This window comes from Chiloscyllium punctatum, chromosome 15, assembly GCF_047496795.1.
Source record: "Chiloscyllium punctatum isolate Juve2018m chromosome 15, sChiPun1.3, whole genome shotgun sequence".
Lineage (NCBI taxonomy): Eukaryota > Metazoa > Chordata > Chondrichthyes > Orectolobiformes > Hemiscylliidae > Chiloscyllium > Chiloscyllium punctatum.
The window spans coordinates 67,982,966-68,010,694 of NC_092753.1; the positions used below are offsets into that span (position 1 = coordinate 67,982,966).

General features: G+C 39.1%; 1 protein-coding gene across 1 annotated transcript in view; it reads right to left on the reverse strand.

Moving 5' to 3' along the window:
- LOC140485853 (zona pellucida-like domain-containing protein 1) overlaps nt 1–27,201 on the reverse strand; it is a 33,074-nt gene extending 5,873 nt beyond the window's left edge. The window contains exons 1-9 of the mRNA XM_072584313.1: nt 27,180–27,201; nt 23,445–23,671; nt 20,816–21,000; nt 19,956–20,028; nt 12,435–12,532; nt 11,584–11,667; nt 5,838–6,006; nt 3,675–3,789; nt 1,727–1,750 (exon numbers count right to left, since the gene is read on the reverse strand). Coding sequence (XP_072440414.1) covers nt 1,727–1,750; nt 3,675–3,789; nt 5,838–6,006; nt 11,584–11,667; nt 12,435–12,532; nt 19,956–20,028; nt 20,816–21,000; nt 23,445–23,671; nt 27,180–27,201 — 997 coding nt within the window. The remainder of the gene's footprint in view (nt 1–1,726; nt 1,751–3,674; nt 3,790–5,837; nt 6,007–11,583; nt 11,668–12,434; nt 12,533–19,955; nt 20,029–20,815; nt 21,001–23,444; nt 23,672–27,179) is intronic.
- Between the last annotated feature and the right edge of the window lie 528 nt (nt 27,202–27,729).

Consider the following 27,729-nt stretch of genomic DNA (forward strand, 5'->3'; position numbering starts at 1 on the left):
GCATCAAAGGGCTGTCCCCACCATAGCATGAGCCCACATCTTTATTAGAGAGCAGGGTGGGGAGGTTGGCTGGTGCTGGTGCTGTTGGTGGTGGGAAAGAACAATAGAAGCACAGAGAAATAGAACTATGATTTTTGTTTAGTTTTGAATCTGGTTTCTGATGGTGTGATCTGGGCACTTCCAAAATGAATTCATAATATGTTGACTCAATGTGTTGTTTTCATGTTCTGCATTTTTAAAGGAATTAAAGATAATTTTCATGTTTTCTAAAGCACAACTTATTCAGTCAAGTTGAAATCGTTGGGTGATAGGCACATAAACAAGATATGCTTATTCATGACCTTGTTTGTTGTTATTTTCTTGAAATTGAATAAGCAATTCATTAGTCCTTCTCAGTAGTTGTGAAACATGAGAACCATATTTACTTAGAAATTCTTTTATACATTTTTGGTTCTAAAGGGAAAATTCAAATTCAAGTTGTGATCCAGGATAGCAGAATAGTTTTTTTGAGAATTCTGAAAAGAAATCTAGCAAGACTTTGATTGAGTCTAAAGATTATGAATACTGAAGAAACGATCAGAAGATATCTTGTTTGAGTCAGGTAAGATAACTGACTCTAATGAAGAAACATGATGGTCTGGTCTTTTCCTTTGTACTACTTAACGAAGACAAATTGCATTGTCTAATATGTAGGTGCAGAATATCTAGTTTTATGTTCATGTTACTTTGAAATGAAGCAGTGTATTAATTAGCACCATTACTCACTGTCTATCATTGAAGAGATTGAAGAAACATTCATGTGAAAGGCATAGGTATCAATTCAGATCACTTAACAATTGTATTGCAATATCCCTGCATTACACTAGTGTGCAAATAGGTACAAATCTGTGTTAGTCATATGTGAGATTCATAGAAGGTAATATATACCAATCACTTATGGTGAAACCAAGAAGATACTGATGGCAAGTACAAATTCATATCCAGCTAATAATTTGGACTACACATAACTCAGCATCTCTAAGGATATAAAGAACATCAATGAATGGAAATGAAAGTTTGATGTTGCATATTTTTCAAGATCTATGAACAGCTGTGCACAACATTCATATATTCACATTGGCAGGAGGTGGTTGTGAGATTGTGTTCCTGCTTGAGAGAATGTTGATCATTTTCAACCAGGTTCTATTGTATGATCAATGCTCACAAATTTCAATGTGAAATTATCTTATCCTTGTCAAGGTCCATTGGTTTTTAAACCATGATTAAGTCATTTTGGGCGGCACGGTGGCACAGTGGTTAGCACTGCTGCCTCACAGCGCCTGAGACCCGGGTTCAATTCCCGCCTCAGGCGACTGACTGTGTGGAGTTTGCACGTTCTCCCCGTGTCTGCGTGGGTTTCCTCCGGGTGCTCCGGTTTCCTCCCACAGTCCAAAGATGTGCAGGCCAGGTGAATTGGCCATGCTAAATTGCCCATAGTGTTAGGTAAGGGGTAAATGTAGATGTAGGGGTATGGGTGGGTTACGCTTCGGCGGGGCGGTGTGGACTTGTTGGGCTGAAGGGCCTGTTTCCACACTGTAAGTAATCTAATCTAATCTAATCTAATCATTCATGCTGTTCTCAATCCCACATTAATATTTGTCCTCTGCTGTCATCTCTCTTGTTTTTTCAATATTTCAGAAATACTGTAGCAACCAATTAAAAGTGCCTTTAGCAGTCATTTCCTTACCTGAATTATCATTTGTATTTACCACTGTGGACAGAAATAAAAAATCCATTATAAGTAAGTATTAGTTCCAATTTGTTCATTAGCTTTACACATTTGTTTTGTCTGAAATGTAGTATTTGAGTTAAATTCTAAAATGAAGCGTAATTAAAGATTAGTTTTCCATAAAGGTTCCATCTCCCCTGTGATGGGAATGAGCCATCTTCATGCATCCACATTGTCTGATCAAAGCTGTGTATTACTTCCTCTTAAAGAAAAACACACTCCCACATACACACAGACATGCCAATAAAATCACTGTGCGTACATGCCAGTCCAATAACTGCAATTATTAGCACAAACAAAAACAGAAATTGCTGAAAAGAAGTCAAAGGTTGGCAGCATCTATGGAGAGAAAGCAGAATTATTGTTTCAAGTCTGGTGCCTCTTCTTCAGAACATAGATGCTACCAGACCTGCTGAAATTTTCCAAAAGTTTCTGTTTTTGTTTTTGATTTTCAGCATCCAATTATGCAATCATTAGTGAAGGAAGCACAGGACGAAAATCATTGGTCAGAAAGAAGGTTTTTAGGGATGGAAACTGATGAGAACCCAAGACTGAATTTCCAGTCTAGTGACTTTGCACCAGATATTTGGGAATTTGCTTTAGTAGGGAAGTGAAAACATGACAGAAAATCAATTAAGATCGGAAAATGAAGTAACTCAGAAGGCCTACCTGTGAAAACAAATTAGATGTGCTCAGCAGTAACAGTTAAGCCATTTGCAAAAGATATAGAGACATAAACTAGGATGTTGCCAGCACATATGTGAAATAAGACTCACAATCTATGTATGATATGGAAAGACAATCTGAGGGGAAGAGTACAGCCTGAGAAAGTACCCAATGTAACTGTACAGAAATAGGATGAAATGACATTTTAAGAGATGTGTTTGTTATCTACATTAGGATGTATAAGACGCAGACTGGGAGCTACTAAACAAGTTGATTATAAGATGTGTATTAAGATTGATGAAAGGTCAGAGTAAAGGAATTTGAGTATTAGAAAAGACTAAGATTGTAGGGCAGAGGCTGATTGTAGAGTGACCTAAAGTAGACAGGACATTATGATACCAGGAACAGTAAGTATATTATTGAAGATGTTTTTATCTAAAATTGAGGTGTTAAGCATATTGAGATTTAGTAGGCTGCTCATAGAGGTAAGTGTTAATGTAAGGAATGAGAAAGGTCATTGGAGTGAAGATAAATCTGATGTTAGCAGACAAGGGAAATTCAGATCAAGTTTGAAATCAATATGGATGAAAAGTTTCTCAGGGCAGAGCATAATACAGGGATGGGGAAACTTTTGGCTATCCAGTTACTAGAAGGCTTGGAAGGGCAGTAAACAAGAAGATTTTGAGGTAGGGAATGGATGGAGTGATGTTGAGTGAAGAGCACATGCAAAGAGATTTCTGGAGGTTTGACACCCTGCACCTTACTGATTCAATGCTAATGTGACTGTCACTCAAAATGGCAGCTGCCTCTACAACAGAAGTGTAGGTGATCAACCAGAAAATCAAAGTTAACCTGCTGCAACACTGTGCTCCTACTGTATTCAGAGCCACTGAATACACCTTTTAACTGAAATTAACTGAATTCCAGTGAAGATAGTGAAGTCAAATTGAAAGTGTCTCAACATTGTGATGGAAATGGCTCAGTATTCTGATTTTCAACTAGTTCAATTCAAAACCAAAGTGGATGCCATCCAAAATAGATATTCATCAATTGTGTTAACATATACTCACTGCTCCACTAAAAATAGCTCCAGCTGTTGGAGAAAATCAGGGAAAACAATAATGATTGGTTTTATTATTCACTTGCTTATTCCCTTACCTTTAGTTTAGTAGTGAAACTTTTATTGTTCAATTTTACCTATTATTTTATGAATATAATAAATTAAAGTAAAAATGCCTACCATTATCATTCCTGGTCCTAATTTCATCAGAGCTAATTACTGAAGGATCAGACACTTCATCTGGTAATGGAGTAGTGACAATTAATGGTACTTCTCTTTTTCTTCTTTTACATTGCTAAAGATGAAACACAAAGAAAACTTGATAAAAATTAAGTTTTGTGTAACTAACAGTTGAAAAAAATAATTGGTCTAGAGTGTAATATAATACAACTTCTTTTCTCTTTTGATCCTCTTTTTGTACCTAAGATTTTTACCTAAAGAGGTGCAATAAGTGGTGACATTGTAAACTTCTCACTGTACTCCTGTACTTCTTTACTTGAGTACACGTGACAATAAAGTACATTCTATTCTATTTGAGAGAGTATCATCATCTTCCAAATCTTTACTATTTTATTTTCAGTTTCAAATAGGTTACAGATCATAATAAAGTCTTTTCTGATAAAGATGCAGATTGCTAATTAAAAGAGTATATGGGTCTGAAAGGGTTAATAGCAAGGAGAGCCTTAAGCACCACCTACAATGGTAATGTCATATGGAGAACAGCTGGGGATCTCAAAAGAATAAGACCCACTATCCAAGTATTCCATATAGTTTCTGTGTCAAGGTCCTTCATAACAGTAACTTGCAGTCAGTTGCTAACATGTAATAATTAACATTTTGTTCTTTATTCACTGGTGAGTGTGGGTTTTGCTGGCTGGCCAGCATTTATTACCCATCCATGTTGCCTTGAGAAGGTGGTGGTGAACTGCCTTCTTTAAGCGTTGTAGTCCATATACTTTAGGTAGACCCAATAAGCCGTAGGAAGGGAATTCCAAGATTTTGACCCGGAGACAATGGAAGAATAATGATACTTTTCTAAGTCAGGATGGTAAGCGGCTTGGAGGGGAAATCGCAGCTGGTGGTATTCTCATGTATCTGCTGCCCTTGGCCTTCTAGATGGAAGCGATTGTAGATTTGGAAGGAACTGCTTACGGATCATTGGCTAATTTCTAAAGTGCATCTAGTAGATGGAACACACTGCTGTTATTGAACATTGGTGGTGATGTGACTGAATATTTCTGGATATGGTTCCAATCTAGTAGGATGCTTTGTATTAAATGGTGTCAAGATTCTTAAGTGCTTTTGGGGCTGCACTCATCCAGGCAAGTTGGGAGTATTCTATCACACTCCTGCATTATACTGAGTAGATGGTGATGAAGCTTTGAGGAGTCAGGAGTTGAGTTACTCACTGCAGGGTTTCTAACGTCTGCCCTGTTCTTGTAGCCCTCTATTTAGATGGCTCATCCACTCAGTTTCTGTCCAATGGTAACTTCAGGATGTTGATAATGAGGGATTCATGAAGGTCAAGGGGTGGTGGTTAAGTTGTCTCATAATGGAGTTGGTTGTTGCTTGGCATTTGTGTGGCATGAAAGTTATTTGCCACTTTTCACTCCATGTCTGGATATTGTCCTGACCTTGTTACATAAGAACATGGACTGCTTCGGTATCTAAGAAGTTGTGAATGGTGCTGAACATCGTGCAGTCATTAGCGAACATTCCCACTTCTGATCCCATGATGGAGGGAAGGTCATTGATGAAACAGCTGAAGATGGTTGGGCCTCAGACACTACCCTGAAGATCTCTTGCAGTGATGTCCTGGACCTGAACTGACTGGCCTCCAGCAACTACAGTCATCTTCCTATCTGCCAGGTATGACTCCAACCATCGAAAGTTTTCCCCTGATTCCCATTTATTCCAGCTTTGCTAAGACTCTTTAATGCCATCCTTTGTCAAATACAGTCTTAGTATCAGGAGTTGTCATGCTCACCTCATCTCTTAAGACAACTCTTAAGATAACACTTCTTATTCAACAAGGAATTGGTTTTCATCTATCACATTAGGCCAGGCAGGCCCTGGAGATCCTTACCTTAATAGGGAACGGTGGCAGCAAACCTACCCTGAAGAAAACAATAGTAGAGACAACCTCAAACAACAAAATGGTCAGCAGTAAGGATTGATCATCTGTTTAAATTAGATAATTATCTTGTCCATGAAGTTTGGGAATTTGGCTCACATCTTCTGTTCCTGACATCGTACTTTAGTGAGTAGAACAGAACTCTTGGAATATTAGTTTCAGCCTTATATATATAAATGTGTGTGTGTGTGTGTGTGTTCTGTACTTACATAAAAGTCACTGCAAGCAGCTTTTGCACAGAGACGTGTTGCACAGTGTAGATAGAAGGTAGAGACAGGCAGCTTTTGATGCTCAGTGAAACGAAATGCCTCGAAGTAGAACCTAGCAAATTGATCCTCTCCGTTGGACACTATATTGGTCTGTTGTTCTTTGTTGCATCTGTTGAGTCAAGTAAATGATTTTAGCTAAGATTTCAGAAGTAAAACATTGATGTTGTGAGACTTTCAAAAGTAGAATAGAGCTGTCCCTCCTGTGCTGGCAGCTCAGAAGGAAGAAACGCTAGGTTCAATGATGCAAGTTTCTCCCCCTCATTTCAATAATTTTCTTCCATGTGAAAGACTTACCCAGAAAACCAGGCTGATGAGTATGTAGTTAAATATGATGGCATATTTTAATAATGAGATGTAACTCATTATTAATGGGGAGGTCATTGTAGAATTGGAATGTGGTTTAGTTGTTCACAATGGCATAGTGGAATCAAGCATTCTTTCAATATTAAACATTTGGTATGCTGGAACAGGAATTCAACTAATGGAATGTGTTCTTATTTGTCACTAAAGGGCACTTTCCAGTGAAAGCACAGCTTGAAAATGCCTAGAGGTGGTTTTGGGGTTGTGGGGGCTGCTAACAGAGTCAATGTTGTTAGTTAGTCCCTTGCATGCAAGACATCAGCTTGCTGGATAACAGGAAAATTAGGTCTGAAACCTTTATGACTTCCTATTTGAGAGTGAAGAAATAAAACCCTTTTATCAGTTTGGCCTTGAAAAGCAGAGTTCCTTTTATTTGTTCATGGATGCGGACTTGGCTGGTTGGCCAGCACTTATTGCCCATCCCTAATTGCCCTTGAGAAGATGGTAGAGAGCCACCCAGATGAGGGATGGAGTGGACTGAGTGAACCTGAATCTTTGTGGTGGAGAAATCTCTGCCCATCTCATTGGGTAATTGTATCCTGCCACCATTTCCAGGTCTGGATGTTAGATCAGATCTGGGAAGTTTGCTTTCATGATTTGAAATTGCCAATCAACCTATGCAACTTCCAACCAATAGCTTGAGTCAGAATCTAGGCAACAGCAGTCTTCCAGGAGTACCACCTTTTATTGCTTCGTACTATGGCACACACAGAGCTTTTTTAATGGAGCTACTGTCATTTTGGCAATTAAGGGTCCAAATGAAAATATTCATTCCAGCTCCTTGGAACAATCTACAAAAATACCAGTATTATTATTAAGATATTCCTCACTCACAGAAATGGTTAGTATAGATGAAATAGAAAAGCAAATTACAGCACAGAACTTCACTCACAAAGATTCACTCTATGTGCAGCTTTCATCATTGTCTTTCAACATGGGTGGTATCATCAAGAGAATAATGAAAGTAGGAAGACTGTGCATGTACATCATTGAATGTGTTAAGAATTACGCGAACCAAGTTCGGAGTTTGAAATTTTGTGTTAGGCAGCAATTCAAGCATTGTTCACTACTACAGCTTTTGTACAGTTTCATTATGCTGCATTTGGAGACACATTTTTCTTGAATTTGGAGGTGTTGGCTGACCAACCACAAAATAACACTTCACTTGTAACTTGAAACCATTCTCTTAGTGATTCCCTATGCTGTCGGCAAAGCAAAAGACCAGTTTCTGCATCTTGGAGACTCCTTTCAGTGAAACCCATCATTGCTTTCAATGTGACTCTGACTGAGTATTGAAGACTGTATTTGAAGACCAGGTTCTGGAAGCTAAGACTACGTTCATTTTTCACTGGTGTTACTAGCACTTGTATGCTTTGGTGACTTCGATAACCTGCAGCAGGTGACTCAAAGAATTAGAATAGCACCTCCAGCGATGCCTTTGTGAGATTCTCCAAATCCGTGGCAAGAAAGGTGGCTCAATGGTAGTGTTCTCTTTCGCATCAACATGAACAGCGTTGAAGCACTGATCACTCAAAAGCAGCTCCGTTGGGCAGATCATGCTGTTTATTTACCAAAGTCCAAAAGCAACTGCTCTGCTTGGAATTAGTTGTGGCAGATGTCTCTCAGAAGGATAGCAGAAATGCTACAGGAATGCATCCTGTTGCATCCCTGAAGAAGTCAAACATCCCTGCTGAGTCCTGGAAGACCCTGGTTTGTGACTGATCAAGGCCCATTTGAGAAGGCACCAAACATAAAGAGACACATTATCGGGAGAATGCAGGGGGAAGGTTGAGGACTACACAAAGCCCCAAACAATCGTCCACCCAACCCTTTCAAGCATATCTACGCCAAATGTGGTAGGTCTGCTGATCACCAATTACCAACCATCTGAGAACCCATTGAACTGGATTGGAAGCAAGTTACCTATGATCCTGAGACAGTGCCTAAGAAGAAGATGATTTCCCGGTGAGATCAGTGATTATGGTTGCAGAAGTCGGTGTTCCTAAAAGCCATCAGCTCATGTTTCCTCTCCTTTGAAAAATGTAGGCATGATTAGTTGTTGTGAAAAGGAATTCATTTTTGACATCTTGAATAATAGATGCTACCTTAAACTTGGGAGCATCAATAAACAGCTACGTTGCATCTACGTGAGTGGAAATTGATGGAACCCTGCCATTTGCTGCAAGTTCTCTGCCTTAGTAAATGGATGCATTCTCTCTTAAAGTACTTGTTACTTGGTATTACAGGTGATAAGTTTTCAGTGCCCAGTTGCATTTTAAAAGATGCAACTGCATAATGATTTCATCTTGCAACATACTTCCTTCTATAAGAAGAGCAAGTTCCTGATCAATATGTTGTTTACAAGTTCAGCAGATGGTGTAACACTGTTGGAGCTTCTCTTGTGATCCCAAATTCAGATCTTTTCTGATTTGCAATGATCCAAATCACTTCTTCAGGTTGAAAAATCCTGTTGTTGCAGCTACAATTGTTAGCCTCCCATGAATTCTTCCTGAAAGATGCAACGTTTTGCTAGCCAAACACTCCAAAAAAAATCCTGTCCTGAATTTAAAAGCCAAAGATATCAATAAAACCTACAACCAAAAGCGACTGCGAGTGAACTCCCTTGAATTTGAGGTAGCATACAGTAAACTTAAGCATGCAGTGAAATCATGTTCATTCAAATTCAGATAACCAGAAATTCCAGACACGACAAGTTGCCAGCTACTCCCACTGACACAACAGGAAATCACCAGGAGGGTGTCTGTGATAAACTGGAATCTTGGTAATTCTGTAACTGGTCATTGCAGATTAGCCAAATTGTGCATGTTTCTCCTATGATTGTGACAATGAATTGGACCAGATTTAGGCCACACTAGAGTCCAAAATCACAGAAAATCGGTCTAGTTGGTTGTCATATGTTAACACCCACATCCTGAATGAGTATGCAAACATAAACCTTTTTGATGCTGTCAAACCAGACTATTTTACCGATTTTGAAGATAAAACTTGCTTCAGTGCAAAGTGAAGCAAAGAATGTTTCAAAGTATGGCCTGCACCAAAATGGATGCCACTGAAAAGCTACTCATTATTGTGAAGGAAAAATCTAAGAAACGACACTACCTATGCAACCACCATAATCACTCACTCAGGAGTATAATTGTCCACTTAGGAAATTCTGTGTCACTGGTCATTTAGGTAGATGCCTTGTTTGGGATATCCTTTAATGTGTGCATGGTGTTGCATATCAGCAGACTCATGATCATTCACAGAAAGTAGATCCAGTTCCTGTGGCAAGGAAACCACAACGACTGGGAATCTCCTTCCTACTCCAGCCTTTATCTGTCATCAAACCATTGATGACTAATTACAATCTTCCACCTGGGTCACCACTGGAGACTTGGTTTGTACTGTGCTTCGTCTGGTTCCTCCCCTCTGCCCTTGCCATTATGGGTGGCCTTGTCATGAACTGAGAACTCCTGACAGCATCACTCTCAGGATCAATGGAACACTCCATCCTCTCCTTTGCAGCAAGGTGGCAATCCACAGAAAGATTCCACACAGTGGGAGGCCTGGATGACCTCCAGCAATTTTGCAGCTTGGATCAGAAAAGTGGACAAAACTTTTGAACAATAGGTTCAGGATGGCACAGTGGTTAGCACTGCTGCCTCACAGCGCTAGGACCCTTGCTTGATTCCTGTCTTGGGTGACTGTCTGTGTGGAGTTTGCATGTTTTCCCCATATCTGCTGTGGGTCTGGAATCGCACACAGACTACAGCAAGTAAGGATAGCAGTTATCTTCCCTCAAGGGTATTAGTGAACCAGACTGGTTTTTCCCTGCAATGGACAATAGTTACATGGCCCTCATTAAGTAGGTTAGATGTTAGGTTAAACTCTTAATTCCAGATTTTGTACTGAATTCAAGGTCCACTATGGGTGTATTCAAACCCAGTTCCCCAGAACTTTACTTGAGTCTCTGAATTACTAGTCCAGTGACAGTACCACTGGACCATTACCACCCCACTGAGGAATAAGGCAAACAAAATTACTCTGGTAAAGTTAGCAGAGATCCCAAAAGCATGTTTTGAGATGGTTTTAATGTGGAGAGGTAAATGAAAAGTGTTGATATGTACACTGCAGGGTTAACCTACCAGCAGGGTCTGCCACCAACAGCAGTGCAGAGAGAGCAAAGAAAAACACAAAACCATGATTGTAAGACTGAATGATGTCGAAAGGGATGTAAGGCTAGAAATTCATCATATGTCAGTGGAATGGAATAAATGAGTAACCGATCTGATACCAACTGTCTTGCATGACCACTACCCAAGATGAAGTTCTCCTCTATAAAGGCGAAAGTGAGGACTACAGATGTTGGATATTAGAGTTGAGTGTGATGATGAAAAAGCACAGCAGGTCAGGCAGCAACTGAGGAGCAGACCCACAGCAGACATGGGGAGAATGTTAAACTCCACACAGATAGTCACCCAAGACTGGAATCAAGCACAGTCCTAGCACTGTGAGGCAGCAGTGCTAACCACTGTGCCATCATAAACTTATTGTTCATATGTTTTGTCCACTTTCCTGATCCATGCTGCAAAACTGCTGGAGATCATCCAGGTAGTTTTGTTAGCCTCACACTGGGGGCTTTTGCCCAAAACGTCAGTCTTCTCGTCTATACATGCTGCTAAAGATAAGTAGTGGAGGCAGTTTGAAATAAGGCAGCAAAAAACTTTAAAATAAAATTGCAACTTTCAAATTCAAGTTGTAATAGACAGAGAGGTAATGTAAGTCGGTGTGGATGGTGATGATGAGTAAACAATACTTTGTAGTGGGCAGAATACATTCGGCTGAATTTTGGACAAGCTAGAAGAATGAGAAATCATTGAGATATTAGAAAGATCGTTACTGATATTCCTCTTGAATGTGCCTGGGGAATGCTCAGCTCTTAATTGTGAAAGGGACATAAAAGGGATTGAGTTCAGTAAAACCAAGATTTCAAGCTTTTACATTGCCTGGGATTTCTCATGATTCTCTTGAGCTGCTATAACAGAGATTATTTACAGCAGAAATCAAAAGTTGAGGGCTCATTCCAAGGTCTGATATTGACTTGTTATCTCTGCAAGACAGATTGAAGAAACTATTCTTGGTGCTTATGCTTTTCTGTTCAGATCAAAGTGTTTGAGAGGGTCACATAGAAAAGTTGTTTTACAGTTCTGTTCAACTTTAGAGTTTGAAGTTACATTTGAAAAATGAATGAGTAAACTTATGGAAAGAAATTAAATTGGACTGAAAGCTATTAAGGACTATGTATTACATTTGGAATACTTACCCAATGAAGAGATCGTAAGTTAGTGAAGAGTTTAAGTGAAAAGGTGAGGTTGAAGTATAGCAGTGATCAAGGAGGACGTTGAACCTGTGTAGTAGAAAATAATTTATAATAAATATGAAGCAAATGGGATAAGAATTTTATAAAGAGCAAATTATGTCTTTCTTTTCTCTTGACTATTTTTAAATTTCACCTGTGAATTTTTTACTTTCCTAACAGTAAATAAATCATCTGTTATCTTCAGTAGTGTCTGGTTATTTTCAAATCAATCTGTTCCGCGATGTCATTAGACACCTCTGAAGCAGCTGGGACTTGAACACAGGCCCCCTAGCTCAGAGCGAGGGACGTACCAGTATACTATTAGAGATCCACAAAGTTACTAGTTTACTGGAAATACGAAAGTTGGCGTGCTGGCTAATTTGTTTGGTTGTATAGGCTTGTCTGAGCTAAGAATTGAATTATCTTTATGTGGTCTTCTCGGGTCACTGCATATCCCACCCTGGGAAATGAAAATCTGCAGAGATTTCTAAAGGACACTGAATCAATATCATTAACTTATGCTATCATCCAAAGTCAAAATTACACCCAATGTGATTTAGACTTTTCCAGAACAGATTCAATAGTTATCAAATTATGTTGTATTTCTGTTCAATGCTTCTAACTTATGAAAACATTTGAGCTCAAGTATTAAAATTAATTCAATTATTGTGATATTTAATCTTTAACTTATGACCAGTCTGCACTAACTCGCATGTGGAACTTATTGGAGTAATGACTTTTGTGAGATTAGTAATGGACTTATTCTAATTATAAGTTTGTCAAAATGCAGTCAAAACAATAAGAACAAATCTTACTTGTCAGTCAATTTGGTCGCTCTTACTTCTGCATAAATCTTGGTTTTCAAGGTGAGTCCTGATTCTGGAATGATCAAGGAATTTGTGTATTCTGCATCCTGAAAAGAATGCAGCTTTGTCACACTTTAGACATGATACTCATAATATTTTTGCACAGCAACCTGATTTTTCAACAATTTTTATATTCTAAATCTAAAAATAATTCAATAATGACTTCCAACTTTATCTCTCTTTAGTCTGATTCTACGTTCATCTAGATGCTTATTTGTTGCATTTGCACCATCTCATTTGTCCATTGCCATTTGATTTTGAGAAAGAACACTGAGATTCATCTTGGCCTCTTAACTCACCTCACCACCATTATGCAGGATTATTTCTTTGCATTCATCTCCTTCCTTTTTCATGTAGAAAACTGTCTTCTATTATCTCTTTTTTCAGTCTTAATACTGTTACCCTCTGATCTATCATATTTGACTCTCAAATAGTGATTTCAACTTGAGGCATTTTCTTTGTTGGGAGACTAGGGGACGTATCAAACTCAGCAATTTATGATGGTGAGACCTGGACCATGTCAAACTCCAGGTCCATTTTTCCATTTGCAGGTGAATCTTCTGCTAGATCTAGTAGGAATTTGCTAGGGATGTGGATGGGAGCAACATAGGTACGTAGGAACAGGAGCAGACCATTCAGCCCCTCGAGCCTATTCCACATCTTGGAGAACATTGGTATGGGATATCTACATTGACAGTTCCAAGATTAGAGTGGTGCTGGAAAAGCACAGCAGATCAGGCAGTATCCAAGGAGCAGGAAAATCGACATTTCGGGCAAAAACTCTTCATCAAGAATGAACAGTTCCAGCCAGCCATGTAAGTCTGAAACATGCGAGCATGAGTGCATTACTTGCAGAGAGGCACGACTTTATTTTAGCCACTTATTTCTTACAGTGGGAGTTAGGGGTTAAAAACCGGTCAATTAAATGTTTATTGAAAATCAACATCTGCTGTGTGAAACAAAAATTGCTGGAGAAAGTCAACATGTCTCGCAGCATGAATGGAGAGAAAGCGCAGTAAATGTCTTGCGTTCAGTGATCCTAGTAGCAGCTAGGAGAAGGTGGTACAGTATATATTAGATTAGATTAGATTAGATTACTTACAGTGTGGAAACAGGCCCTTCGGCCCAACAAGTCCACACCGCCCCGCCGAAGCGTAACCCACCCATACCCCTACATCTACATTTACCCCTTACCTAACACTTTGGGCAATTTAGCATGGCCAATTCAAATATGATATGTTGAAGATGTTTTGGGGGAGGGGTGTGTAAGGATTAAGTGAGAGGTGGGATGGAACCTAGAGGGAAAGACAATTAAGCAGACAAAGGGATGGATAATTGCAAGCCAGGGAGAAAGACCCTAAGTAGATGAAAATGGATTGTTTGTACTGAAAAGCCATGTGATGGCAGGGCCTGGGTTGTGAAGGCATATAAAGGAAATAGGAAAAACTGCTCAGGTGTTAAAATAATTGAACTCAATATTGAGTCCAGAAAGCTGCAGGATCTCCGAGCGGAAGATGAGCTCCTGATCTTCCAGCTTGTGCTGAGCTTTGCTGGACCACTGCAGCAAGCCTGAAACAGAGATGTTGGCCAGGGAACACAGTTGTGCATTGAAGTAACAGGCAACTGGAAGCTTGGGGTCACTTTTCCCAACAGAATGTGGGTGTTCTGCAAACTGTTCAATTAGACTGTGCTTCATTTCTCCAATGTAGAGGACACCACATTATGAGCAGCAAATAGATTAAGTGAAGTGCAGATAAATCACTGCTTCACCTGGAAGGTGTGTTTGGCACCTTGGATGGTGAGGAGGGAGGAAGTAAAAGGGCAAGTGTCATAGCTGCTGCAATTGCATGGGAAGGTGGCACGGGCAAGTGTTCAGAGTGGAGGGTGAAGCAGCATGATTTCAAGTTTCCTATAATGTCCTTGCTGTTGCTTTCTCTGATTCTATGCTTAAAACGTTAAAGCCCTGCAGCCTTTTAATCACTTTCTTAAACTGCCCTGCTACCTTCAAAAATTTGTACTCCTGTAATCATTCTGATCATCAGTGATTCTCTCATGGTGGAGCTTATTCAATTTCCTAAAGATTTTAATTATATTGACATAGAAAAATCACTTAGGATTAAATACATCAGAACTATGAAAATCTGCCTCCATATTGCTACAACAGTGTTAAAGATATTTCCAACTTCCAACATCTGATTTTGATTTCTGAGAACTTTCATGGATGAAAATGATTGTAAAAAGAGGAAAACATTAACTCAAGATGACCACATTGATCCCCTGACCAGGTTGAACCAAACTCATCAGGCCATCAGCTAACAGCAGTCAGTCTGAACCTAAATTAACTTTGTAATTAGAAAAGGCATTGAGACTCAAATCTGAATGACCTGGTTGATTCATGCTTTCTGGAAATGTAATTATTGGAATGAAAGTTGACTGCAGATTATTCAGCTTTAATTTAAAAAATGAAGCTCGACAGAGAAATATGCAAGTGAAATGTAGTTGAAGCGTACATATTTGGGCAGGCAGAAAAGGAAAATGGATTTGTAACAGTAGCGGCATGGTGGCTCAGTGGTTATCACTGCTGCCTCACAACGCCAGGGACCCAGGTTCGATTGCAGCCTCAGACGACTCTCTGTATGGAGTTGCACATTCTCCCTGTGTCTGCATGGGTTTCCTCCGGGTGCTCTGGTTTCCTCCCACAATCCAAAGATGTGCAGATTAGGTGGATTGGACATGCTAAATTGCCCATAGCGTTCAGGGATGTGTAGGTTATGTGCATGTAGAGGAATGGGTCTGAGTGGGTTACTCTTCGGAGGGTTGGTGTGGACTTGTTGGGCCAAAAGTCCTTTTTCCACACAATAGGGATTCTATGAGAACTGAAAATCTCTCTTTCTCTCAGACAATATCGAGTGGAATGGAATGATTACCAGAACACAATATGATCCCTAGAGGTATTCAGATATGGGCCTTGATGTCATCCAACTGCAGCTGGCTACAGAACATGCGCTGCTGATGTCACAGATGAGCAGTGACAACATATCATCATTACTGCTAAGTTTTGAAGATGGATATTGTAGGATATAAGAGAAGAAATATAAGCAATTAAATATGTGAGTTAAAATTACATTGTACATGCATCTAAATTATTCTTCATAACTATTGTTAAGGAAGAATTTACTGAAGTAAGCACAATAATTTAAATTTCAGAGGGACACTTGCAGTCATTTAAGACCATGAGATCACAAGATGTAAGAGCAGAAGTAGGCTATTCAGCTCATCTAGTGTGTTCTACCATTCGGTGAGATCATAGCCGAACTGACCACTCTCAATTCCACTTTCCTGCCTTTGTCCCATAACCCGAGATTCCTTTACTGATTCAAAGTCCATCTATCTTAGCCTTGAATAGACTTAATGACCCATCCTCAATAGCTGGCTGTGATAAAGAATTCCTGAGATTCACTATCCTCTGCCTTAAACGTGTGGCCCGTTATTCTGACACTATATCCCCTTGTCCTGCCTTCTCCCATAAGGGCAAACAAAGTTTCTTCCTCTACCTTGTCAAATCCCATAAGCATCTTGTATATTTCAAAAGGATTGTTTCTCATCCTTCTATATTCCAATGAGTACAAGCCCAAACTACTCAGTCTCTCCTCATATGCCTGCCAGCAGCCAAGTGAACCTGCTTTGGATTGCCTCCAATGACAGCATATCTTTCCTTGGATAAGAGGTTAAAATCTATCCCAGCTGTGGTCTGACCTTGCAGAGTTTTAGTGAAACCTCATGACCCTTACATTCCACTCTCTTTGAAATATAGATCAAAATTCCATTTGCCTTCCCTATTATCAATTAACTTGGATACTTTTTTTTATAATTCATGGATGAAATCTCTCTGAGCTGTAGCTTTCTGCAGTATCTCTCAATTTAGATAATATTCAACCCTTTTGGTTTTCCTGCCAAACTGTATAATCTTACATTTCCATCTGTCAAGTATTTGCCCACTTACTTAACCTGTCCATATTCCTCTGCAGACTCTTTGTGTCATCCTCACCGTTGTCTTCCTACTTATTTTTATGTCATCCACAAACTTGTTTGTAGTATAGTCACTTGCTTTATCCAAGTCATTGATATATATTGTGACCAAAGCACTGATTTCTGTGGTACTCCACAAGTTAATGATTCCTATCGTGAAAATGCCCTACTTGTTCCAACTCTCTGTCTCTTATTAGCTGGCCAGTCCTCTGCTGTGCTAATATGCTCCCTCCAACATCATGGTCTCTTATCTTTTTAAATAGGCTAAGGTGTGGTACCTAATCAAATTCCTTTTTTAAAATATAAGGATTTAAAAATACACTGCTTACCCTTACCTATTCTTCTTGTTACCTCCTCAAAAACATTTAGCAAATTTGTTTGGCATGACTTCCCCATCATAACACTATGCTGACTCTGCTTGATCATATTATGCATTTCTAATTACTCTTTATTACATTCTTTAGAATAGACCTTAATAATTTCCCAATAACATACATTAAGGTGACTGACCTATAGTTACCTCTTTTCTGTCTTCTTCCCTTTTTAAATAAAGTCATTGCATGTCAGGTTTCCAAGCCCCTAACACTTTTCCAGAATTTAAGGATTTCTGGAAGACTACTACCAGTACATCCATTATCACTGTATCTTCCTACGCAGCATCCCTTAAGGTCCAGGGGACTTAGTCCTATTACTTTCCCAAGCACGCTTTCTCTGGTGATAGTTATCATATTTATTTCCTCTCCTCTGTTTGCTGCTTGTATACCTAGTAATTCTGGAATGCTAATTAGTGTCTTCTACTGTGAAGGCTGATACAAAATATTTATTCAACTCATCTGCCATTTCCAGTTTGTTCATTAACATCTCCACAGCCTCATTATCTTAGGGGCCGATGTTCATTTTGGCATCTCTTTTCCTTTTTAGGTATTTTAAGAAGTTTTTGCTGTCCATCTTGAAATTACTTGCAAGTTTAAAATCAAAGTTTATTTTCTCCCTTTTTTTAGTCATCATTTGTTGGCTTTTGAAATGTTCCCAATCCTCTGGCTTACCGCTAATCTCCAGCTACCGTGTTGCCAGAAGCAGGTGGCTGTCTTTGGCTATCACTGCGTGTTTCTGGAATCCTGGTGAGAGGGTGATGTGGAGCAGCAGCAGGTCCAACCTTCAGGCATAGCCTTCTGGTCCTGGGAAAGATAGTGCAGCTACTGGAGAGGGCCGTGTAGAGAGGCAGCTATTTGTTGGGGTGCAGTTGAACAGGGCCAGTTGCCCAAGTGGGCTTGACTTTTGAACAGTAATGACAAGATCAGCACAGTGATTGGCACTGCTGCCTCACAGCACCAGAGAGCCAGGTTTGATTCCACCCTGAGACGAAAGTCTGTGTGGAGTTTGTATGTTCTCCCCGGGTCTGCATGGCTTTCCTCCAGGGGTTCCAGTTTCCACAAATGTGCAGGTTAGGTGGATTGGCCATGCTAAATACCTAGGGATGTACAGGCTAGGTGAATTAGACATGGGAAATGCAGTGGTACTGAGATAGGGTAGGAGGAGTTGGATCTTAATGCAATGCATTTAGAGGGTCAGTGTGTATTGGATGGACCAAATGGCTTGCTTCCACACCTTTGCAAGGTTTCAGCTTTGAACTTCCCAGATCCGTGCACACTTCTGCAGAAGTTCTTCTTTATCAGCCCCAGCCTCTCTGATCCTTTTCTTTTTTCAGCTGATACGTCACTTTATTTTAATATTTTAATACAAACTAGGTGTTGATATGAACCCTACAGATATTGGTATATTTTTAAAAAGGGATGGGTTTTACTCTGAGGATGATGACTTGAGTGAGCTGCAGTTCCAGAGCCACTAAGGAGTCTTCCATCAGCTCATTGAGTGACCATTCTTTCTACAAATGAACTCAGTGATTCAGGTTTTTTTGGTGGATTTCCATAGCTGCCAATTCCATCAAGTCAGGACTTCTAGAACAACTTCCAGACCCAATCACCTTCCTCTTATATCCGTCTTTATTTTCCTGGATCACTGCTACAGCATGGTTCGCTTTGTGTGAGCAGGCATGGAGAGGTGTTGTGGGCTGCAGTAATGAGGTCAGTCAGGTGGCCCTCATAAAATATGAGTTGCTGATTCAGGCTGCTATTCTGGTCCAACCAGAGAGCCCTGGCTAACAGAATAAAAACAGGGCGTCACACATCCTGTTCACTCTGAGAGCTGGCTCTGAGGGAGCTGAATCAGTGTCAAGGACTCTCCATGTACAAATAAAGGGTGATGGGGTGACAGATATCAGCCTCTTGTGGAATCATTTCATGAGCCATATGTAGAAAGGTTAACCATTGCCATGAAGCAGTCATCCTCAGATTCACTTTGTTGGTTGCAATAGCTGATCAAAGCAAGATAAAACATCATGGCTGCTCCTAGTCTAGGAGGACTAGACTCTTGATAAGCCTCGACATTTTGGGTTTCCATAAACTGGCCTTTAACCAGTCACTCAACGCCAGGCCGTCCTGCTTTTGGTCTCAATTGCAGATTCTCCCCACACTCCCAAGTATTTGATGAACTCTGCTTCTTCCCCTGGGCCACTCGATGAACTCCTTCCTACTGGGGTATTTGATGAACGCCAGCTGCACACCATCCCCAGTGCTCCCCAACTCCCAGGGTATTTGATGAGTCTTCGATCCTTCTGTTAAGACTTTCAACAGCTCCGTCTTAAAGACTGGCTCTGTAGCTTCAAGCATTTCAGAATTATGTAGAATGTCTCTTTATACATGCCTGATGTCAGTGCCATCTAGACGTGGCATTTACAACATTTGCAACCCCAATGAAAAGCAAAATTAAACAAAATCCATTCACCAAGAACCCAAAGATATTCATAAGCTTAACCCCTGTTGAGAATGCAAGACATCAAATAAGCAAAAGTTGCCTCAGATTAAAATCTAACATCTCAGAGGTCTTCAGAACTTTTTAAAGTTGCCTATTCTTGGTCTAACTTTTTCTACAAAACAGTCTGGTCTTTTTAAACTTTATATGTGTTTGCGTATGTATCTTTTTGATGTTGTGTTTTATTATTTTTCTAAGGTTTATTAAGTAATAAAATTCCTCTTTCTTTCACTCAAGAAAACCTTGTTGTGGCTTCTTAATTTTGACTAGTACTATGTTTTAGTTGAAATATGATGGGGTTACATGCTAAAAATAATTACAAACCCAACAAGGGGCAGGGGGAGGGATGAAGTTAAAAGGAAGGGAGCTGGTTCGTCTCCCCCTATGCAGTTGTAAGAATATTTTCAAATTCTGCTTCAGATATTTTCATTGTAACATGTTTAAGATAAATTTTAATCAAGTCTAAAGGTTTGAAGGTCAGATATTTATTCATCAATTGTGATTAAGTTTTGATGAAATTTTGCAACTTCGATTTTTTTGCTGATGACACAGAAGAGTTGGTTAACTTACACTGTAAAGCTGAAGAGTGAGGGTGCTCCTGAAGGTGCCATTCCTATCATTGATGGCTATACTTACTCCTGCCCTGTAAATCCAATTACACAGGTCAATCAGTATAAAATCACAATGATAAATTGCTCTAAATTACTCCTTATCCTGACCAATCCTTTTGCTAAACTTCTCACATTGGAACCTGTAATAACATAACAGTGAAAATCGACGCAATTGACTAAATGGTTCAAATTCACGTCTATTACTCCATTGTCAAAGTGGAAAATTGACTGCTCTGGATCTTTTGAATCCCACAGTACATTCTCCATTTATAGAGTTGAGATGCTAAAAATGAGAACAGAAAAGGAGATACATAAAATCAGACTGTGGTATATTAGCAAGGATGATGATTCCAATGAAATTTGCCATTGTTCTCTAGAGTAATGGGAATTTAATCAAGGCTACTGTTGTTGATCATGATCTAGTGAATAAGTATGACATATTGTGAAGTTAATTCTCAGTGTAAAGTAGGATCCTGCCTAATAAGGAATTGCCCTTCCTGTCCCTTACCTGTTCACAGGTAAGTTACAGTGGAACTAGGCAAGAAAGAGATGCAACCTCTACCATCTTAACCCCCAGAAAATGGCATTCACTCTGGGCTGGAGGGTGTACAGGGAAGATGAAAATCTGCAACTTTCATTGATATATCAGAAAATATTATACACAGGACTAAGAAATACAACAGGTAAAAGAGGTAACAAAAATAGAATTACATCACATGTTCTGTAAATGGTCCCGTAACTTTCTAGTGATTAGACAACTTTCTCAGCTATTTTAAAACAGACTCACCTAAACAAACAAGAAAGAAAATCCTCACTTACACATCCACTCTAGTATCATTGATAATATACTCCAAAGGGTAGGAGCAGGAATACAAATACACGAGCTCCTGGTTGTACGTAATGACATTTACTACTGGATCATTTGTTTCTATCAAACCACTGATGTTGGCAAACTGGATATTTGAAAATTCTTTAAAAGCACCCGTTCCTGGAGCATTGGTGATCTGTACATAGAAGAAAATGCATATAAATATCAAAATAAAATGATTAGTGTTTCAAAGATAATCAAGACTGAAACATATTCTTAGGTAGTGGTATTCATAACATGGTCTTTTAGACCAGTTCCTATCTATTCTCTGAAAACTTTGCTGCTATTTTTTATTACAGATACTCCCAGACAGTTATCCAGATGATGATAGCAACTGCTCTGTGATTCAGTGTTCAAAGCACTGTAAAATAATTATTGGGAGAACATTTGACCCATTGAGAACAACAGCACAATCCTTTTGGTATTGCATATAAATTGTTACTTAAATATTTCCATTAATGTGTCCATGTGTCCATTTTGTGTGAAGAAGTCTTTCTTGTTTCCAATCATAAAGTTACAGATTACTAGTTTCAAAATGTGCCCTTTGTCATTCTGAGGAGACTAATTTAAAGCTATTATTCTGTATTAATACTTTCTCTATAATTAATTGTCTTATTTGTCTCTAAGGAAATCACTTCTGAGATATGTCTTTTCCAACTTGAAACTCCAAGTACCTCCAATCTTTCTTCATCCCAAATTTCCCTAACAGTGGAGATAAGCTTTGAGACTCATCTCTATATTGCTAGCAGTGTGGGAAAAAAACTTGTCTCTGGGCAGAGATGGATACAATACTCAAGATGTGGTCCAAACAGAGTAATATATAATGTGAACATAACTTGAGTTGACTCATATTCAGTTTACTTATTGCTATTTATCAAGGATTATTTGTATTTAATTGTAAGTCTGCTTTATCCAGAGCTATTCCAGTACTATACATTGAAGAATGCTCATTATGTGTCTGTAGTATTTTACACTTTGTTTTTGCTATTGTTAGGCCCTTTCACATTGCTTTTTTGGCTCACCACATAATGTTAGTTCTACTTCCATTGATTCTACTGTCCATGTGAGTTCTTAATGGGGTCTATCACATTGTAGTGATTGTAAAAAGTACCCCAGGTAGATCTCATAAAATATAAGTTTCCTGATTGGGGTTGTTAAACCGGTCCAATCAGGGAGTCCTGGCTGATGGATATCAACAGGAGTGTCAGGTGTTCTGCTCACTTTGGGACCCAGCTCTTAACGAGCTGGATCAATGTCTTGTATTATGCGCGTGTAAACAAAAGGTCACTTGGTGACAGGAATGGAGCTCTCATGGAGTTATTTCAGACATAACCTTAGATTTACTTTTTTTTGCCTATGTTCAGCATTTACGTGCCTGGATGCCTTTCAAACTTTTAGTACAATTCGCCACATTAGCCCACTAAATGGTTCGGCCGCATTTAGAATACTGTGTATAGTTCTGGTCGCCACATTACCAAAAGGATGTGGAGGCTTTGGAGAGGGTGCAGAGAAGGTTTACGAGGATGTTGCCTGGTATGGAAGGTGCTAGCTATGAAGAAAGGTTGAGTAGGTTAAGTTTATTTTCATTTGAAAAAAGGAGATTGAGGGGGGACCAGATTGACATTTACAAAATCATGAAGGGTATAGATAGGGTGGATAGAGACAAGCTTTTTCCCAGGGTGAAGGATTCAATAACGAGAGGTCACGCTTTCAAGGTGAGAGGTGGAAAGTTTAAGGGCGATACATGCGGCAAGTACTTCACACAGAGGGTGGTGGATGTTTGGAACACGTTGCCAGCAGAGGTGGTAGAGGCAGGCATGGCAGATTCATTTAAGATGCATCTGGATAAATGCATGAGTAGGTGGGGAGTTGAGGGATACAGATGCTTAGGAATTGACTGACAGGTTTAGACAGTACATTTGGATCAGCTCAGGCTTGGAGGGCTGAAGGGCCTGTTCCTGGGCTGTAAATTTTCTTTGTTCTTTGTAAATGTGATATTCTCTGTTGATCTTGCTCTCCAACTAAAAGCCAAAGTAATCCAGAGTACTGTCAAAGAGCAGAATCATTGTAGATTCCATTAAGCAAGTGTATTGAACCTGTTTGAATTGTTGTTCTTAAGGCTTTTAGTTAAAGGTTCTGTACAAGTAAGAAACTGCTTCGACTCCACTTGACAGTCACTCACAATAATATGATTGAAATAAGAACCTTAAGGTTTGGAAAACACAGATACCGAATTGCGTAACTAATTACTTCATGATTTAGAATATCACAATAATTTCAGCAAATGACTCTTGAGCTAAACATTTGTTGAGACCATGGTCTTCAATAGAATTGTGATGTGTTGCTCTTGGGAGGGAAGAATGAGCACAACACAATTATGTAAATAAGTCAAGGTACGGTCTCACTTCTTACAAGATAATAATTTAGTGTATTTCTCAATCAATATCAGTTTTTCTGGAATTTCATGAAGTGAGTCATTATGTATCAAATTTAATTTCAGTATGTTTGCACTAAAAAGCAACATGCATAGTCAACTTGATCAAAATATGAAATTCCTTCAGGTAGCTATGCTTGACATACCACCAGCTTGTTTCCACAGAAAGTAGAGTTGACGTCACTGATGGGAAATGTAAACTTGAGAACAGGAGGAGAAACGGATGCATCAACTGTTCCCTGACATTTGGGATCACTGAATTGACGGTTTAAAGCCACGAGGCTCTCATTGTAGCCAGCAAAGTAAATTGGGCACAAAAAGATGGATAGTTGCACATTTTGGGTTCCACAGGTCACTTTGATGTCATTGTTATCTGTCAAGAAAAATGATATAGCTTATTCCATCATGATTGAAAATGTTGCAATAATTCACTGACCCTAAATATTATTATTTCTTGTATTATGACCTGAATGCATTGGTTACAATGGATTTTAACTCAGAGCAGGTTTCTTCCAGGGTGGCAAACTCATCAGATATCATCAGTTTGAGATCTGATCCATGTTAACACTTGGCACCATTTGCCTCTTATTGGTTTAGTGTTGCCCCAAAAGGAATGGCACCTCAGATTGAGAGCTGGCCATATTTGAAGAGATTAAAATAATAGAACTTTTAAGGTGTGTATCAGCATCAAAGAAGTTGTAGAGTCTTTTGGGTTTTTCTATATTCTTTTATGGGTGCTGCTGCAAGACCAGCCAGCACTTGTCATCCATCCTAGTTGTCCTTCACCAAATGACTTACTATTTCAGACAGTAGTTAAGAGTCAACCAGTTAGTCTGGAGTCATGTGTAGACCAGTCCAGGTAAGGATGACTGATTTCCTTCCCTGGAGGACACAACCAGATGGACTTTTAAGACAATAGTTGATAGTTTCTTGGTGACCATTCCTAGGAATAGCTTTCAACTTGATATTTTTACTTTACTGTTTGTAATTAAATTCTAATAAGAAGGATAAATCTAGACTTTCCCATTAAGTCCCAGCAGATCCTTCCTGGCTGTATTGAAAAGGCACTCAGGTACCAAAGCAGATCTTGTAAAGATGAGAGCAGCAAGGAAAGTGTGCTACCTCTTTGTACATCTATTTTAACTGCGTGACAAACAATTTCTATATAAAGTTTGCTGATGCTGGAAATCTGAAACAAAAACAGAAATTGCTGGAGAAATTTGAAGGGTCACTGGACTTGAAAGGTTTACTCTGCTTTCTTTCCACAAATATTGGCAGATCTGCTGTGTTTCTCCAGCAATTTCTGTCGTTGTTTCAAATTTCTATATGCAGATTGGGCTAACATTTTCCCTTTGTTTTCTATTGTTTTAGTAGAAATATTATTTAACACGTCTTGATGAAACAAATTAAGATCAGTATTAGAACAATGAACAGTGGAGTGTGAGATGAACATTTTGAATTGCTTGTCACAGCTAATGCTTAAAATATTATAAGTATTTATAATAATAACATAAATTTACATTTGAAAAGAAAACCTTACTAATATTTTGATGTTGCTTCTTCTCAACTTCTAACTTAAACTTTGGTGAAAGATTAGTTGAATATCTGGAAATATCTGTTTTTAAAATTCGTTTCACTAAATCCACAATGGGAGATTTAGAAAAAAACTCCTTTGAAATCTTTGCTGCCTTGTATTTATACCAGATGTTTATCAAAATCTCAACATTCTTCCAAAATTGTAATCTTAAAATGTCATTGCATTCCTAATCATTTTAACTAAACTACTTAACATCAAGTTGATAGTAATCAATTATTCATAATGAGTAAGCAGTATTTGTGTGTAAAAACAATGACTGCAGATGCTGGAAACCAGATTCTGGATTAGTGGTGCTGAAAGAGCACAGCAGTTCAGGCAGCATCCAAGTAGCTTCGAAATCGACGTTTCGGGCAAAAGCTTTTGCCCGAAATGTCGATTTCGAAGCTACTTGGATGCTGCCTGAACTGCTGTGCTCTTCCAGCACCACTAATCCAGTATTTGTGTGTAGTTGAGGGCTAAGAGTGAAACTGGTTGGTGGATTGTACAAGCCTGAATACCTGACAATGCTAATTTGAGTACTCAGGCCAGCAATTTAGTTACTTTTGTCTTATGTGTTGATTTATTTGTGTAACACTCAAAGCCAATTACTTAATCACTTCCTAAATTCAGATCCTACCAGTACAAACAAACGTCAGTTGTAAAGCTTGTGTTCATCATTTTCTTGATTTGTCTGTGCTTCTCTCTTGAAGGTGTAAATTCTTTCTGATATACAATTCTACAGATACTGATAAGCTTTTGATATTGCCCAGAAATTGCCATCGTTTATATTGGCTCTGGATGTCACCGATTCCTGCAATAGCATCATACTGAAGACTTATTCTGATCACACACAAAACTATCCAGCATAGATTATCAATGGTGTTTTAGAGCCGAGGATTGCTAGCTAAAGCCAATTGTAGCACTCAGCTACATTCAAAATGTGTGAAACACAATTATTATTTAATTAGATTAGCACTAAGGTTAAAAATCTAAGCCATATGAAAGAATTTCTCACACAACATGGCAAGAATAAATTCAATTCCCTGGTGAGAAAAATGCTTGCACTGATTGTGCTTCTTCATTGATATCTTATAATTGTAGGATTATAAATCTCTCACTAATTTGAGATTACCTGGAAGCCGATAAGTTGAACCACAATCTTGGTCATGAATGAAAATGCTGTTTTGAGAACTGATCCCTTTGATAATTGTAATGGCAATCAGTGAAAAGATGGGGGACAGCATCTCCTCTGTTTATCAATCAGATAACTGGAAACAACAAAACATATATATCCTGAAACACTGGCTACATCTCACCGAAATAAGTCATATATATTTTTCATCTTTCCAAATCTTTCTCCACTTCCCAAATCATTCTAATATTTCCCACAAAGTAATATTGCTGCTTTTTATTTAGGTCTTTCCATCCAATTTGATGTAGGCAACATAATTACATCCAATTTCCCAATTTCTTGACTTCCATTTTGAAGTCTAATTAAGTATATGAAGCATGACATTCCCATAGACACTTGAGAATCTTTGGCCCAAGATCCTCCAAAATGGAGGAGGAGAATCTGCGAAGGCATTGAGCAACTCGAGAATTGCCATCAGGATAATATAGAAGGCAGGTGAAAACAGCGAAAAGAGAGCGCTGCCCCATCAAGGCACCACCCCCCCCACCCCACCCCTTCCCATGACCCCCACCTGCCCCAACTGTAACAGCCTGTAATAGCCGCATCAGTCTGTACAGCTGCCTATGGACTCACCCCGAGAGTGGAAGAGAATCATTTTCATCAGCGAGGTAGCACCAATGATGATATATCTTATGTCAAAGTTACTGCTATTTACCCTCTCTCATGTGCCTTAATTTTTATAACCATATTATAACCATAATCGTGCTCTACATTATTTTTGTTTGAATTACCAACCAATTTTAAGGATCAAGGTACATGTTTGCAAAATGAGGTGGATTGAAGACGAAGTAAGTCAAGAACTATTAATTGAATGACAGCAGGATAAACCTTTAGAGCTTTACTTTTATTAACATAGAATAATAGGTACAATATTCCTTTTGGATTCAGCAGGGATGCCACATAGCCATAGGTAAGTTATGAAATTATCAAGAACTGCCTACACTTTTCTTGCTCAGTTTATTCTTTAAAATCTTTGATTTTAAACATGTTTCATTTTGGCTGTTCTGGATGAAGGGCTTATGCCCAAAACGTTGATTGTCCTGCTCCTTGGAATGCTGCACGACCTGCTGAGCTTTTCCAGCACCTCGCCTTTTGATTCTGACTCTCCAGTACCTGCTGTCCTCACTTTGTCCATAGGCACTAAACAGATACATTCCTCTTTCACCTTGATGTTTCGGCTCTAATCAGTATGGCATGTTGACAAAGAAAGAGGGAATAGCCTGTTGCTGTCTCTAAGTATCATTTCTAATATTGCTCATTCTGCCCTGCTAGGATTAATGCTGTATTCCATCCCCTGAAAGCAAAGTGGATGGGTTGAGCCCAGGACCCAGCTTATCCCCAACCCATCTCATAGAGTCATAGAGATGTACAGCATAGAAACAGACCCTTTGGTCCAACCCGTCCATGCCGAACGGATATCCCAACCCAATCTAGTCCCACCTGCCAGCACTCGGCCCATATCCTTCCAAATCCTTCCTATTCATATACCCATCCAAATGCCTCTTAAATGTTGCAATTGTACCAGCTTCCACCATTTCATCTGGCAGCTCATTCCATACACGTACCACTCTCTGTGTGAAAAAGTTGCCCTTTAGATCTCTTTTATATCTTTCCCCTCTCACCCTAAATCTATGCCGTCTAGCTCTGGACTCCCCAACCCTGG